The sequence below is a fragment of the Raphanus sativus genome, unplaced genomic scaffold, assembly GCF_000801105.2.
Source record: "Raphanus sativus cultivar WK10039 unplaced genomic scaffold, ASM80110v3 Scaffold0139, whole genome shotgun sequence".
Taxonomy (NCBI): Eukaryota; Viridiplantae; Streptophyta; class Magnoliopsida; order Brassicales; family Brassicaceae; genus Raphanus; species Raphanus sativus.
Genome location: NW_026615459.1, coordinates 1 through 15,141, shown reverse-complemented (window position 1 = coordinate 15,141; position 15,141 = coordinate 1). Strand labels below are relative to the sequence as shown.

The 15,141-nt window shown below is 30.9% G+C and overlaps 1 protein-coding gene and 2 non-coding genes across 3 annotated transcripts; all 3 read left to right on the top strand.

The window, feature by feature from the left end:
* The first annotated feature begins 3,535 nt into the window (after nt 1–3,535).
* LOC130501258 (AP2-like ethylene-responsive transcription factor ANT) lies at nt 3,536–6,439 on the top strand. The gene is made up of 8 exons (XM_056996146.1): nt 3,536–4,087; nt 4,248–4,782; nt 4,878–4,960; nt 5,111–5,119; nt 5,225–5,313; nt 5,425–5,549; nt 5,642–5,718; nt 5,802–6,439. The coding sequence occupies exons 1-8, from the start codon at nt 3,760–3,762 to the stop codon at nt 6,224–6,226; spliced, it is 1,671 nt and encodes a 556-aa protein (XP_056852126.1). The 5' UTR covers nt 3,536–3,759; the 3' UTR covers nt 6,227–6,439.
* A 2,872-nt stretch (nt 6,440–9,311) lies between these two features.
* Nucleotides 9,312–9,401, top strand: LOC130501264 (small nucleolar RNA U31b). The gene has a single exon (XR_008939602.1). It is a non-coding gene; the product is annotated as a small nucleolar RNA U31b (small nucleolar RNA).
* Nucleotides 9,402–9,475: 74 nt separating this feature from the next.
* On the top strand, nt 9,476–9,561 carry LOC130501263 (small nucleolar RNA Z195/SNORD33/SNORD32 family). The gene has a single exon (XR_008939601.1). It is a non-coding gene; the product is annotated as a small nucleolar RNA Z195/SNORD33/SNORD32 family (small nucleolar RNA).
* Nucleotides 9,562–15,141: the final 5,580 nt, after the last annotated feature.

The window sequence follows — 15,141 nt, the reverse complement described above, 5'->3', positions numbered from 1 at the left end:
AATTATTAATCATTACAAAAATCAAAGGGAGGAAAGAGGGACCTCTTCGTGCATATGATTTTCCCTCCAAAACAACTGCTCCCACTATCCCTTTTTGCATTCCAACAAAATCATTCACACTAGAAAATCTGTCGCTTGATCACTTTCATGCATAAATAAACTATATTAGGTAATTTCTTTCGTAATCTCAAATCATCGCTGTCTATTATTTGATGATACTATGTTTTCTGTACTTAAGGATATAATGATTTCGTATTAGTAACTGATCGTATGTTATGTAAGTATAAGGGTAGATATACTTGTCCACCGTCGTTTTAACTGATTTTGTAAAGAATGTAAAAATATAATAGAATTGCCGCTATCTTCTACTCGAAGGAATTTCTCCCGTATATATGCACATTTAAAGGATCAATCATTTAATGCTTTAATCATTAACTAGATCATGACATGCGCGGATTTATCTTTTGATTCACATATTTTATATACATGTTGTATATTATTTAAGATTTATAATATAAAAAAGTTAGAATGATCTGGAACCAAAAAAAATTGACCCGGACAAAAAAAATCAAATACCTACTTAGATCCAAATGTTGAGAACTCGAAAAATTCATATCTGAAATGAACAGATTTATACCTGATCCGGTGAGCTAAATTTCAAACATAATATCTTTTGTTATATTTTAATTCATTTTTTTGGCTAACTTAATGGTATATATTCGTAGGTTTCTTTTTTTTCTGAACAGAAAAAAAAAGATTTGGGTCTTGATTAAATTTATCTTATATAACAAATTGCTACTATAAATAATTTTTATAAAAACTAATTTTGTAACAGTAATATCATTTTTGTTATAAATTAGTATATCATGGTTTATAAGTTCAAAGTATAGAATTGCCGTTTTCATAGTATTGCTAATATTGATAGATGCAAGTTAATGAATACATATAATATATTGTATTATTATTAATCTGTGGTATAGTATTATATTCTAGTAGATATATTATTAATAATATATCTTATAGTATAATATGCTAGTGAATGGATCTAGCTTATAGTAAAATATATGCAATATAAGGAAACATGCGTAGTGGATATAATAATAAGGTAAGAAGTAAAAAACTATGGGAATGATTGATATTAATTATTTATAAAAAGACATGTCTAATAATAAGTAGATTAATATAGCATTAATTACATAAGGTCCAACTTTAAAGTCTACCTAGAATAAGTTGTAATGTTTCTGTTTTAATAAGATAGATATAAAAGTTTTTGCTTTAAAATTTCAAAGATTATCACCGCTTAGTCCATCGTCGTTAGCAGAATATTAACTTTGATAAAAAAAAATCTTTATCGAAGTAACAATTTTTATCCATAAGAAAATTTGACTATTTTAAATAAATAAAATATGACCAGGTTCAATTAATCCATGTTTCGACGCATAACTCTCGGTTAAACAAATACCTCTTATTAGTAAACAAAAAAACTGATTAGTCTATCAAAATTTCCGCAAGTGTGAAAAATATCGTGTTACAATAGAAAACTAATAATAATATCGAAAATTTATTCTATATATTCGTATTTATGTTCCCTCTGCTCCTCCATGCTGCAGGTATTCTGACCAACGACTGTACATTAAAAGCAAATTATCAAAGAGGAAAAAACGTTTCTTGCTCTAAACTTAAAAAGGTTTCTGGACTTGTTAATGGTAAAGCGAGAGCATAATAACATTTCTTTCGTTTCTACAATTTGTAATTGCAGAAGAGAACTCTCATGAAATGTTAAGAAACTAATGTAGAAGTATTAAAAACATAAGGTTTAACAATGATTACCTTAAAGTTTAAAAAAAACAATGATTAACCAAAACGTTATATAGTATAAGCTGAGTGATGAAGTTATTAGAATTACCGAACTTAGTAATAGTAAGGTTTAATGTAAATAAAATAAGAAAGGAAAGAACATGAGAAACGTAAATATTTTAAAGATACGAATATTGATCACTAATTGACTAAACTATTTCCATTTTAAAATTGAAAAGGTTGATACTTGAGTCATGGTGATAAAAGATGAATGGGTCATGGGCGGTTCTTGAGCAAAACGGCGCCGTAGAGATGTCTTATCCTACATTGCATCTGGTTATTGCAGACATCACAGGGGGGCCTACGTATGTTTAACTTTTAACATATCTAGTTAACTATCGCTTGTACACAAGAAAATCTTACTCCTAACAGATACATGCGAAAACATACATTACGTATATAAATTACTTTTGTAAAATTTCAAACAACATCTACAAAATGTGGAAAAATTATCCAAATTTTTTTTTTCTTCTATCTTTAACCCAGTTTATTTGTTCTGTGCATCGGATCAACACCACCGATAAATTTGTCCAACGGCTCGGGCCATAACATCTTACAGAATAAGCGTGACAATATGCTGCTTACAACATAACCAGAAACATGCCGCTATGGCACAATTCAAGTTTTTTTTATTCAAAAAAATTTCCTAGTTAAGCTTTTAAGTATAATTTGTAGCTGGAGTTACAAACATGTCACTCATATAGAGACAGCGCAGTGTATATACATATCATTTAGTGTATTGTAAATCAAATATAAATATGAGTAGAGACCCACTAGGTTAGAGAGTTCGGAAGATCACGAAATAAACAGATGAATTCAAAGGATGCAGAGTTATATATGTCGGGTCATTTAGAGCCGTGACCAAAAGTTTCGTCGTTAATTTCTACGGTCGGTCATGTAATTTTTTGGATGTTTCTCCACCCTTTTGTGGACTTCTGTATAGTTTTGTCGGTTTATAGGTTTGTATTCGTATCCCTCTCTCTCTTTCTCTTTCTGTCCCAGTAACGAGACGTACGTATATTCACGAAAAGAAAAACGTTTAGTTTCAATTTTATTTTATATACATATTTGTAAAATGAGTCACACACAAGATTAACGCCTAATAGTATGAAATGTTTTGAGAGTGCGTATTGAGTGTGCTACCATTATTTTACTAACTCGCATAGATTTATCATTTATCTAGTGGGAATTTTCTTTCAGTGTATTTATATTTTAACGAGTCTTGATATTTAATTATTTATTAAGAATTAGGTTAGAAATCTCAAACTTATTCTTGTTTGAAACCTGCTAGCTATGTATTTCGTAAAGAATCTCGAATCAGCTGAGTTCAATCTGTGAATGTTTGCTACATAGGTCGATTTAGAACATATCAAATGCATACTATTGTATTGACAATAGAAAAACGATAGAAACAAAAGAGCGTGGGTGCGTTGACAGTTGTATTGTAACTCATATCTCATACTATTAGCCTTAACAGTGAGTGTATTAACTTTCAAATGTCCTCGAAGACTTTAAAAAATCATATTAATAAAATGAATTTTGTAAGGCTGAAAGTGCGAAATAAAATAAAAAAATGAAATAAAAAGTGAAGAAACGTCTTTCTCAATAAGAACACAGATCCCAACGGATTCAAACAGCAAATTTGTGCTTTGCTTTTCTCTCTTTATCCTTTCAAAAACCCTCTCTTATATTCTAAAGCCCCTTCCTCTCTTTTTTCTTATCATCCGAAACAAAGATAAAACAAAACTTTGAGTTTTCTTATAAGCTTACAGAAAGAGAGAAAAAAAAAGATGATGTATTCGTTGTTTAGCCAATGATTACTAATTAGCTGACCACTTCGAGAGATTTAAAAACAAAAACGAGAGAGAGAACAAAGAGATACATTATAGAAAGAAAAGAAGAATGAAGTCCTTTTGTGATAATGATGATAATAATCATGGCAACACGACTAATTTGTTAGGGTTTTCTTTGTCTTCAAATATGTTGAAAATGGGAGGAGGAGAAGCTCTTTACTCATCTTCCTCTTCTTCAGCTGCTACATCTTCTGTTCCACCACAACTTGTTGTTAGTGATAACAGTAGCAACTATGGAGTTTGCTATGGATCTAACTCAGCAGCTGGGGGAATGTATTCTCAAATGTCTGTGATGCCACTCAGATCTGACGGCTCTCTTTGCTTAATGGAAGCTCTCAACAGATCTTCTCACTCAAATCAGCATCACCATTCTCAAGGTTAGTAGTAATGTGAATTAGGTTATCAACAAGTTGATAATCTTATTTACTTTTCTTGTTGTTGTGTCTTGTATAATGGGAACATTTTTGTTCTTTTTTTTTTGAAAGATTGGAACATGTTTGGTCTTAAGGAGTTTTTTTTTTCTTTTTTTCTTTTCAGTTTCACCCCCAAAGATGGAGGATTTCTTTGGGACCCATCACAACAATACAAGTAACAAAGAAGCCATGGATCTCAGCTTAGATAGTTTATTCTACAATAGCACTCATGAGCCAAACAGCAACACAAACTTTCAAGAGTTTTTTAGCTTCCCACAAGCCAGAAACCACCATGAGGAAGAAACAAGAAGTTACCAGAATTACCCTGGTTTGACACATGGAGGAGGTTCCTTTAATGTAGGGGTATATGGGGAATTTCAACAGTCACTGAGTTTGTCCATGAGCCCTGGGTCACAATCTAGCTGCATCACTGGCACTCACCACCACCAAAACCAAAACCACCAAACTCAAAACCACCATCAGATCTCTGAAGCTTTGGTGGAGACAAGTGTTGGATTTGAGACAACAACAATGGTGGCTGCTGCCAAGAAGAAGAGAGGACAAGATGAAGTAATGGTTGTTGGACCGAAACAGATTGTTCACAGAAAATCTATTGACACTTTCGGACAACGAACTTCTCAATACCGAGGCGTTACAAGGTTTTGTTTTATTTTTGTTATAATTTTAAATATTATTTGACTTTGGTTAGTAAAGTTTCTTGTACTTATTCAAAGGTTATAATCATGTGAAACAGACACAGATGGACTGGTAGGTATGAAGCTCATCTATGGGACAATAGTTTCAAGAAGGAAGGTCATAGCAGAAAAGGAAGACAAGGTCTAGAGCATTATTTATTTTATTAATTTTAAATATAATCTACTTTAATTTCTTAGGCTTAATATATGATATAATTTTTATTTGACATGTTACTGACATTCGGTGTTTTTTTCTCTATTTGTGATTATGACTTGATGATCTTCTTCTCAGTTTATCTTGGTAAGTACACACTTCAATCTTCATGGATTCATGATTTCCCCCTAAATTTTCTCGGGAAAATAATGATGGATTTTGACTGCTTTTTGTTTGATTAAATCTTTATAGGAGGTTATGATATGGAGGAGAAAGCTGCTCGAGCATATGATCTAGCTGCACTCAAGTACTGGGGTCCCTCTACTCACACCAATTTCTCTGTAAACCATTTTCTCTTCCCTTTTGAATTTTTAATTCCTACTTTATATCTCATTTGACCTTAATGTTTAATATTATGCTAATTGAGTTTTTTTTTTAATGGGTTTTAAAAGGTGGAGAATTATCAGCAAGAGATTGAGGACATGAAGAACATGACTAGACAAGAATATGTTGCTCACTTGAGAAGGAAAAGCAGTGGTTTCTCTAGGGGTGCTTCCATCTATAGAGGAGTCACAAGGTCCTTCAACATACATTTATTCAACTTTATTATTATTTCTCTTTTCAAATTAGAAAATGCAAATATTGACTCTGTGGTTCTCTTTGTACTAGACATCACCAGCATGGAAGGTGGCAAGCTCGGATCGGTAGAGTCGCCGGAAACAAAGATCTCTACCTTGGAACTTTTGGTAAATCTCACTGATAATTATCGTCTATTAAAAGCTATTTTTAAATAGATTCCATCTCACGTAATGTTTTTGAACACTATTAGGAACTCAAGAAGAAGCTGCGGAAGCCTATGATGTAGCAGCTATCAAGTTCCGTGGCACAAACGCTGTGACTAACTTTGATATAACAAGGTACGACGTTGATCGCATAATGGCTAGTAACACACTCTTGTCTGGAGAGTTAGCTAGAAGGAACATCAACAGCATCGTGGTTCGCAACAACAACAACAACGAAGAAACCGCTGTTAACGCTGTCGTGGACGGTGGTTCCAACAAAGAAGTGAGTAGTCCGGAGAGAGTTTTGAGTTTTCCCGCGATTTTTACGTTGCCGCAAGTTGGTCAGAAGGTGTTTGGCGCAAATGTGGTAGGAAACATGAGTTCTTGGACTACGAACCCTATTGCTGAGCTCAAGGCCGTTTCGCATACTTTGCCTCAGATGCCGGTGTTCGCTGCGTGGGCCGATTCTTGATCCAATCTAATTCCTTACTATGGTTTTCTCGGTTTAGTTGCCAAGTGTTTCAGTTTATCTACGGTTTTACCCGGTTTGAATTAAAATTCAGTTTAGTTTATCGGTATAAATAGTCTTTTCTTAGGAGCGGTATATGTTTCTTTTGAGTAGTATTCATGTGAAACAGAATGAATCTCTCTATAACATATGATTTCAATGAACTTATTTCTATAATTCCCTGTCTCCTGGCTATATTTATAAACGAGTACGTAATTCCGATGGAATTTTTTTAACATAGTAGTAGTCGTTATGTAATTAAAGTAAAGAGAATTGGTGAAATCATTGAAAATGAGTTGGAACAACACGAGCTGTTTATTAATGATATTACGACTTACGAGCATGGAGATTTAGAAACTATACCAAACTTATATAGTAATTAACGAAAACGTGAACATATAGTAACTGATTTGATGGCATTGATGGTTTTAGCAATTGATTAGAATGTTCATTTCTTGTAAAGATATGGTGAGAAAAAGATGAAAAGAGAATGTGCATGGAGATGAAATGACCCATATCTCATAATTAGGTTCTACTCTTTATTTTTATTGTTCTCTTTAGTACCCACTACAGAGTACTAAGATGAAAGTGAGTAAAATATGAAATGTCACTGCAATAATGCGATTTGCTTTATTGACCATATCGACCCACAACAATCCAACATACCTCACCACCTCATTTCTTCATTCCCTCCTTTTGTCTCTTTTTCACACCCCACCCCGGTATCAGCTTTTCCCAAAAGTTTCACCGAAATTTTAATATATTCCCTCCTCCATGATATTTAGGGAACCTTCAAAATAATACTCCATATATTTCATAATGTATCAATAAACCTTTTGTTTTTTGTTACACAAAAATATCATTTTATAATTCTAATACAAATTATATTTATAAATAATTTTATTTTATTTCAAATACTATTGGCCATAGATGTGAATTTACATATATTTCCGTCGTTTTCTTAATATGTGTGAAAAATGTTAAAATGACATTTTTTTCAGAAATTGAGAGAGTATATACTGTATGATATATTCAATTAGAAAGATTAAAGGATATTGGAGAAGTTATTGCGTGGAAACTTTTTTTTTATCAAATTGCGTGGAAACTTTTGAAGGCCACACTTACTACTTATGAAATAATGATGCCGGAATAAAATTAATGTAACCCATACGTGGGATCGATGAATGAGTGGTTCGATGTTGAAGTTCAAACCATTGATTGTGTACATTACAAAAATACTACATTATGTCCTCGGTTTTCCACACGTGTGGATGAGTTGGCCCAAACCTGGACCCAAAAGTTGTTGATTGGGCTGTAAACTAGTATAATTACAAAGTCTGGCCCACTATCTTATTACGAAAACACTTGTTAAGGAAATTGATCATGTGTAATTGTGTTTCATGCATGGCCCAAGTTTGAATTGGAAAAACAAGTAATCTCAGGGCCTTTGGGTATATGACTCGAGTCGTTAAGTTAAAGAGCGTGCACCGAAGCAATTTCTATTATTCTAGTCAAACAGGAGTTTGGGCCTATAGACTGAAACTTATGACTTACGGGTTATAAGATAACACATGCAGTATTATGGGCTATTCACTTGTGCGTATGATTTATATGGGTTTGGATTGGCATATAATTGTAAGGACCTAGGTCGAAGTCTAAACAAATTATTATGATGCATCGTATCCCAGTGATTTACAGTGTCAATTACCTTAGCTAATTTACATCTCTGCATTTTAATTGGGCTTTATTTATAACCTTGGGTCTCGTATTAGGACCATCCCTTTCTTATTAATAAGGAAGCATTTTGAAAAAACTCCCCTATATATTAAAAGAGAAGTCACTTTAGTGATTTTTGCTTAGGTGTCATTCATAGAGAGCTTTTAGGATTAATTCTTATAATTCTATTGGTTCATTTTTTTCTAATTTCTTTTTGATTTATTTTTAATCGGCTGGTAAGAGTTATTAACTTAGAACCAATTAATCTATGCTTCCAAACACTCTCATCCGAGTTTTTTATATATGTTAAAAAATCTCATGAATCAAGAATACAATTTATCATCCGAGTTTATTATATGAAAATGTATGACAATACAAGTTTAGTCTAAAATATGTTAAAAATGTGAATCGAGAAAACATACACATATATATTTTGATTAAACATTGGTGTCTTTTTCTTTTCATATTTTCATAAATATATAAAAATGTGATTTCTTATCCTGGTAAGAATAGCACACACATAGATTTTATTTTATTTTATAATTTATATTATACTAAAATATGTTAAAATTAGTAATAAATCAAAACGTTCACTAAGTACTAAATAAAGGCTATTTCAGAGATCTAAGTATTACTAAATAATATAAGTTTAGCCACCAACAATATTATTTAAAAATTTAGGTGAAATTTAAAATATTTGACCGGTTATTATTTATGTTATTAAAAATAAATTAAACATTAACATTTTATATATGAAAAAGTGTTCACAAAAAATATATACATTTAGTATTGTGTTGGAATATTAAAAACAGTCATATATCTGAAATATTTTAGAAAATAAATTTATACAAATATTATTACATTAATTATAACTTGCGCAAGAATGTTAATAAATATGTGTATTAATGAGTTTCCTTATTGCAAATATGTTAAATCATTAACTCTTGATGTCGACCATTTATTACATTGCTTAATGGCATTTAACGATTTGTATCTAATTAGGAAACTTATTTTTATTAACTTACCTTATTAATATTGATTACTTGTGCAAGTTAAAATCATATCATATACATATCTTTTATGACAATACAAATTTAATATCTTTCGACACATGTCCATATTGGAACGACGCCGTTTATGCTTCATAGTAAAACCCTAGACTCGAGTAGCTTTGTGTGACTTGACTATATATACAACGGCCAGAATTGGCTTCGAAACAAAATAACATGCGTCGTCAGCTCTATTCTCTGAAGTTAATTGCTTTATGATCTTCTTCTGTTTTGTTGTTCTGTTGCTATGTTATCTTTTGTTGTTCTTGATGGTGGTAGTGGTGGAATGTGATGATACGTAATTGTCGCCCCAGTCTTATTTACATTCATTACGATGGATGTAACATGGTGATTGACTTTTCATTATCTGATTTCATCAAATGGTTTTCTTGATCCAATAGTTTCAATATTTCAATATTTTATTTTGGTTTCTTTGATCTTTTAGAAGAAGAGGAATGAGGATAATTTATCCAACGTCTATTAAGTCTGAACAATAGTGTTGAACCAATGACATGCACTACCATCTGACCTCTTCGTTACCTAAATTAATTTAGTAAAATCTTTTTTATTTTTTCTTTCGTTTTCATTAATTAATGTTTGATTAAATGAATGAATGCCTAGATGTATCTGATGTCCAAAGTTATAAAAGTAGTTGGACATTTCAAAATTCAAGGCGTAGATTGAATATTAAAATAGGTTTTGCGAAACTGATTGCTTTCTCTTGATAAGCTCTTTGTTACTGTACCCATGTTTATATCTTCCCACTTATGTATTCTTTGTTTTGTCTATGTTTTGGTTAAACATGTTGGTGTGCCTTCAAGGAACTATGTATTTCCTAATAACTCTGGTTAGTCTGGTTAGCTAGAACCCGGAAAGTCCCAAAAATAATAACAAGAGACCGAGGTATTACAATAGACTCCTGAAAATAAGATTTGTCCGTCGACGGAAATCAATATACAGTTCCAAGTACGGTTACACTGTTTCAAAAAGATGAAAAGAAATACATTGATGAATGAGCAATCTTGAAGAAGACACTTTGTTTTCACACAAAGAATCTCTGGTGTCAACGAGGTACTTATTAACCAAACCCACTTTGTTTGTTTCATTTTTTATAGAGCTTGATCTCTGGTTTCCATTAGGTCTATGTTATATTCACTTTTTGATAAGTCAGTTATAGATGTTTTGTAAAAGGTGACAATCATCATTGATTTTCTTGTCTTGAAATGCTTTAGTTATTTAGCTCTTTTTATTTTTTTTAGAGGTTTGGGCTTCGGTATTTACTATCTACCTATGCTTCTTGTTAGGTTCTAACTCTTGCCGAGCTCCGCCGTGTTCCCATTCCGAGCTTCAAGGTCAAAGATTTGACACTTGAGACAATGATCTCTCAATATTCAATTCCTGGTATAGTCAGGGTGCTACAAAACTCACCTGAATTGAAAAAGCTATCAACAATACACAAAATGGAGTTTGGCACCATACCGGTATTTTTCCATAAGCCTATTTTAGTTTCTTAGTTTCCTCGACCATTCTAACTATTAGCGAGTTTAAATATAGTCGTAGAACCATGCATGTCCTTTCACTTTGGGTTTGTAGAACCTGAAATATTGACTATCAGTGTGCATAATGGAAAACCTTTTCTGTTGTACAGGAGGAGTATATTGACACGTAGTTGGATTTGCAAAGCTTGAATCGGGATCAGCGTTGGAGCTTGGAAGCGAGGATCTTTGAGAAACTGAGTCATTGGAATGTAGACTCGAGACACGTGGCTTCCTTCATGGAACTTATGTTAAAAAAAAACAAAGACATTAGAGAAGATGGTCGTTTGGTTTTATAGTTATCTTAAAGAGCAAACTTTTGAAGAGTTGCCTGAGATGGTTCCAATGCTCGCTGACAAGAACAATATTTCCATAGTGCTCCACCTATTCAAGCCGAATCACAGGATTTTTTAGTCTTTGATCTTTTTTCTTTTACCAAAGTAGTCTTGGATCTTATGATAATATCTTTGAACGTGAATTTGAACCCTAATTTACATTTTCTTAAAAGATTTTTCTTTAAACTTTAAAACGAAAAACTACATAAACCACAACTTTGTGCCATGATTCATTAGAATTTTTTAAACGAATATTCATGATCTTGAACGTACTATTTGTTGTAAAAAACTTACATAAAATATTTATAATGGTTCAATTAAAATGTGTAGTGCAAATAAAATTAATAAATTTACTTTATGTATGTTCACAATAAAGAAGAAAAATATTATTTTAATGATTTTATGTTATTTTTTAAGGGAGAGAGAGAAAGAAGTATTTAGGCTTCAAATGGTGACGAACCGCCATGCACCGCTGTGAATAGTAACAAAATCTCTCCATATACCTAAATATCTCTATGTTTTTGTTACTATTATAACCTCACCGTACTCGTCCCGCAGTTGTCCCGCACGTTACCATTCCGAGCCTTAGAAATAGAGAGATAGAGAACGAGACCGAAAGGGAGACTGAGATACATATATATATATATATATATATATAGGTGAAATAGAGAAAAATTAAAGATTATGATAGAGAGAGATAGAGGGAGGCTGAGAGAGAGACCCAAAGAGATATAAAATAGATGAAACAAGTGAAATAGAGAGAGAGAGAGAGAGAGAGAGAGAGAGAGAGATTTAGTGTTTAGGGTATACCAAGGGTTTACAGTTTAGTGTTTAGGATTTACCTAAGGGTTTAGGATATATCCAAGAATTTAGGGTTTAGTGTTTGGATTTTTATCCATGGGTTTAAGCTTTGTCCAAGGGTTTATGGTATAATGTTTAGTGTTTATGATTTACTCTTTTGTGACTGTTTAAATTGTTAAAAAAAAATTCATCTTTTGGCAACTACTAATATTTTTCATTTATTTTTAAAACTTAACACAAATTATTATTATTTTATTTATTATCTTTAAAGAAAACTGTACATTAATTGGCATACTATGATTAGTTGGTAATTCAGCCAAGAAAAAGTCATGATAAAATATTAAACTAGAAAACATTCCCATATAAATCAAAATTGTGGTAGAAAACATTCACCCATTCCGCAAGATTTCCAATCAAAACCTATATAATAATTTCAAATAAATCGTTCATCCTGCGCAAGGCGCAGGTCCCCTCCTAGTTTACTAAGTATAATTATATCAAAGATGGATCACCCGAGTTATTTGAATTATACATTTTTATATATAGATAACTATGTTACGTGGAAATAGAAGCGGATACGTTGAAGTGCATAAGTGAGATTTAAAAGAAGATTAAGCTAATACGTATTGGAAATATATATTTATTTATAAGAAAATTTATAAAATATAGGACTAAAAATTATATGATTTAAATTTAAAATACATCATTTGTTTATTTATAATAATTTGAAATGATTTCATATTAAAACTGTGAAAATACATATAAAATAAATTTACTTATTTTAGTACTTCATAAATAACTGATACAATATATTTGAATATATGCTGTATTATTAATAAAAACTTTAATACATAAAAATAATTTATAGTATTAGTTTTAATATTTGTAAATTTTTAGCCTTTTGACGTCAGAAAAATATATTTGTAAATTTCTATTCTCTCTATTTCATTAATATTGATTTTTAGATTTTATATAAATTTAAAACTATGATTTTATATTTTTATTGATTTATAACATTGTCTCTTACAAAACAGAAGCGTGATTTCAAAACGGAATCATAAGTTTCTAACGTGTTTTTTTTTAAAAGTATGTTAGAAACGTTTTGGAAACGAAATTCTATAAACTTTCACAAAGTTCCGATTTTGATTCCGGTTCTGAAGCTGGAAATAGATGTCCGATGAATCTTTCCGTGCAACCTAGATAGCGAGATACAAACCTGGCCCATGACTTCAGTATCACATAAAGGAAAATGGGAAACAGTGCAAACGAAGGTTAGTTTCAAATGATAGATTTAGTTTGTTTTCATAAAATACATTTTTTCTTTCTCAATTTAAATTTTTGTTCTTGTATTTAAAATTTATAATGGTAATAAGATGATAGTGACTGTTATTCGAGAAAAGATGTGTACCAATTATTAAAAGATAATCGATGTGAGTCCATATCACGAGTCAGGACCCAGATATCTTCCATATCTTTGGTTGCGAAAAGAAGAAGAAGAAATTGCACTATACGAATGGTCCCTGCTCAAACCGAGGTAATTTTGTCCTTTAACAAAATATAACTGAGGTAATTTTGTCATCAATTTTCATCTTTTCTGTACTTGCGATCCTCCACACAAGTTCATAATATTTCTTATTTTACCTGATAGGATTTTATTACACACGCAAAATATTGATAAGCACGTATCAAACATAAAAGTTTCAAAAATAACTTCACTATGAGTATATAATATTTGAAAATCATATATATGGAAAAAATATTTTCAAAAAATTATATTTTCAAAAAAATGAAACATTTTCAAAAAAATTATACGTAAAACTATATTTATCAAAACTACCAAGATCATATTTATTTTTCGCTAACTAAGACATTCAAATATATTTATTTAAATAATGTTTTTCATTATGTACTTATATAGAAAAAATATTTGAACATCAGTTAGAAGAGCAAGTAGAAAAAATGTTCGTTTAATCATAGGGGGACCAACATAAAAGACTTGACAAAGAAAAATGATGAAAAAATTCTCAAAAAAAAATTATGAAACCTAATAAAACTGAAAGACCTCACAATGATGTAATAGACTATTTAGAAGGACGATGACACGAAGAGACACCGACTTTGTTAGGCCGAATCAAAAGTGAGGAGAAAGGTCATCGCCTCTCTTTCCTCTCTTTTTACTTGCTTTTCACAATCACACACACATATGCTAATGCACTCATTCACGTACGTATAAAACTATACATATATATATATATATGTGGTAGGCAAAGCTTGCATCATGGCTTGCGTTTACAAGTGTTTTGAGACACGATAGTCCATAGTCACTAATCCACTACAGTGACTACTCTTTTCCCGAAATGAATACGCGTAATTGAATTGTTGATTTTGAACTGACTTTTATAATCCTTTATAAAAAAAAAACTGACTTTTAGTGGTGTAGAATATCAGACCTTTTTTTCTTTTATCAGTACAGTGAGAGAAGAATAGTTATACATTTTATAATCGATGAAATATTTGATGTATAGTATCATATTTTGTAACCATTTAACTCACATAATTGAAATGGAAGAAGCCGGAAAGCTCTAAAACAAATGATGTGGCTTGCACATTAGGTATATTTGTACGCAAATTCTTATGGTATAATTATCTAACGTAGTCCATCTCTTTTGCCAATGATACGAAAAGACCCCATAACTTGTAAATTATTATTTTACTTAACCTGATATTTCATAATAGTTATTGATGATAGATATTCTTAAGAGTGGACTTTTGTTGTCAAAGGCTCAATGATTCGTCTCTTTACAGAGTCAAGATCTCGACGAGATTGACAGAATATTTACTTATATTCCTTTTAATCATGCGTTTTTATCCTCTGAAATAATGTGATTTATTCATTTAAATAACAAACTAGATTTTGATCCGCGCTTTGGAAGCGCGGAATATTTTACGATAAAAAATTTCACTAATAACTTAACAAATATTTTGGTAATTTTTAAAGAGTGTGTATTTAAAATATTTTTGCATTTAAATCAGTGTTTTTAAATTCAACCCGATTGTGATTATACCAGTTAATCCGGAGATCTGACAATTCAATTTTGGTTTTTTAAATATTCATATCAAAAAAAATCACTAAACCTCGAGACTAACCGATTGAACTGATGGATTACCGATATGTAATCTAATTGGATTTAAATTGTAATAGTTTCATAATTTGTAGTCTTATAATCCAAATTTTAAAGTTCATTATTTTGCAATTTATGAAATATGACGTTTTTACAAAATTTTAAAGAAAAAATAATAGATATAAAATAACTAAGATTAATTATTGTATTGTCTGGAAACATTGATAGTAGTATAAAAAATATATTGTTTGGAAACATTGATAGTAATATAAAAAAATAAGTATATTGTTTGGAAACATGGATAGTAATATAAAGAAAGTA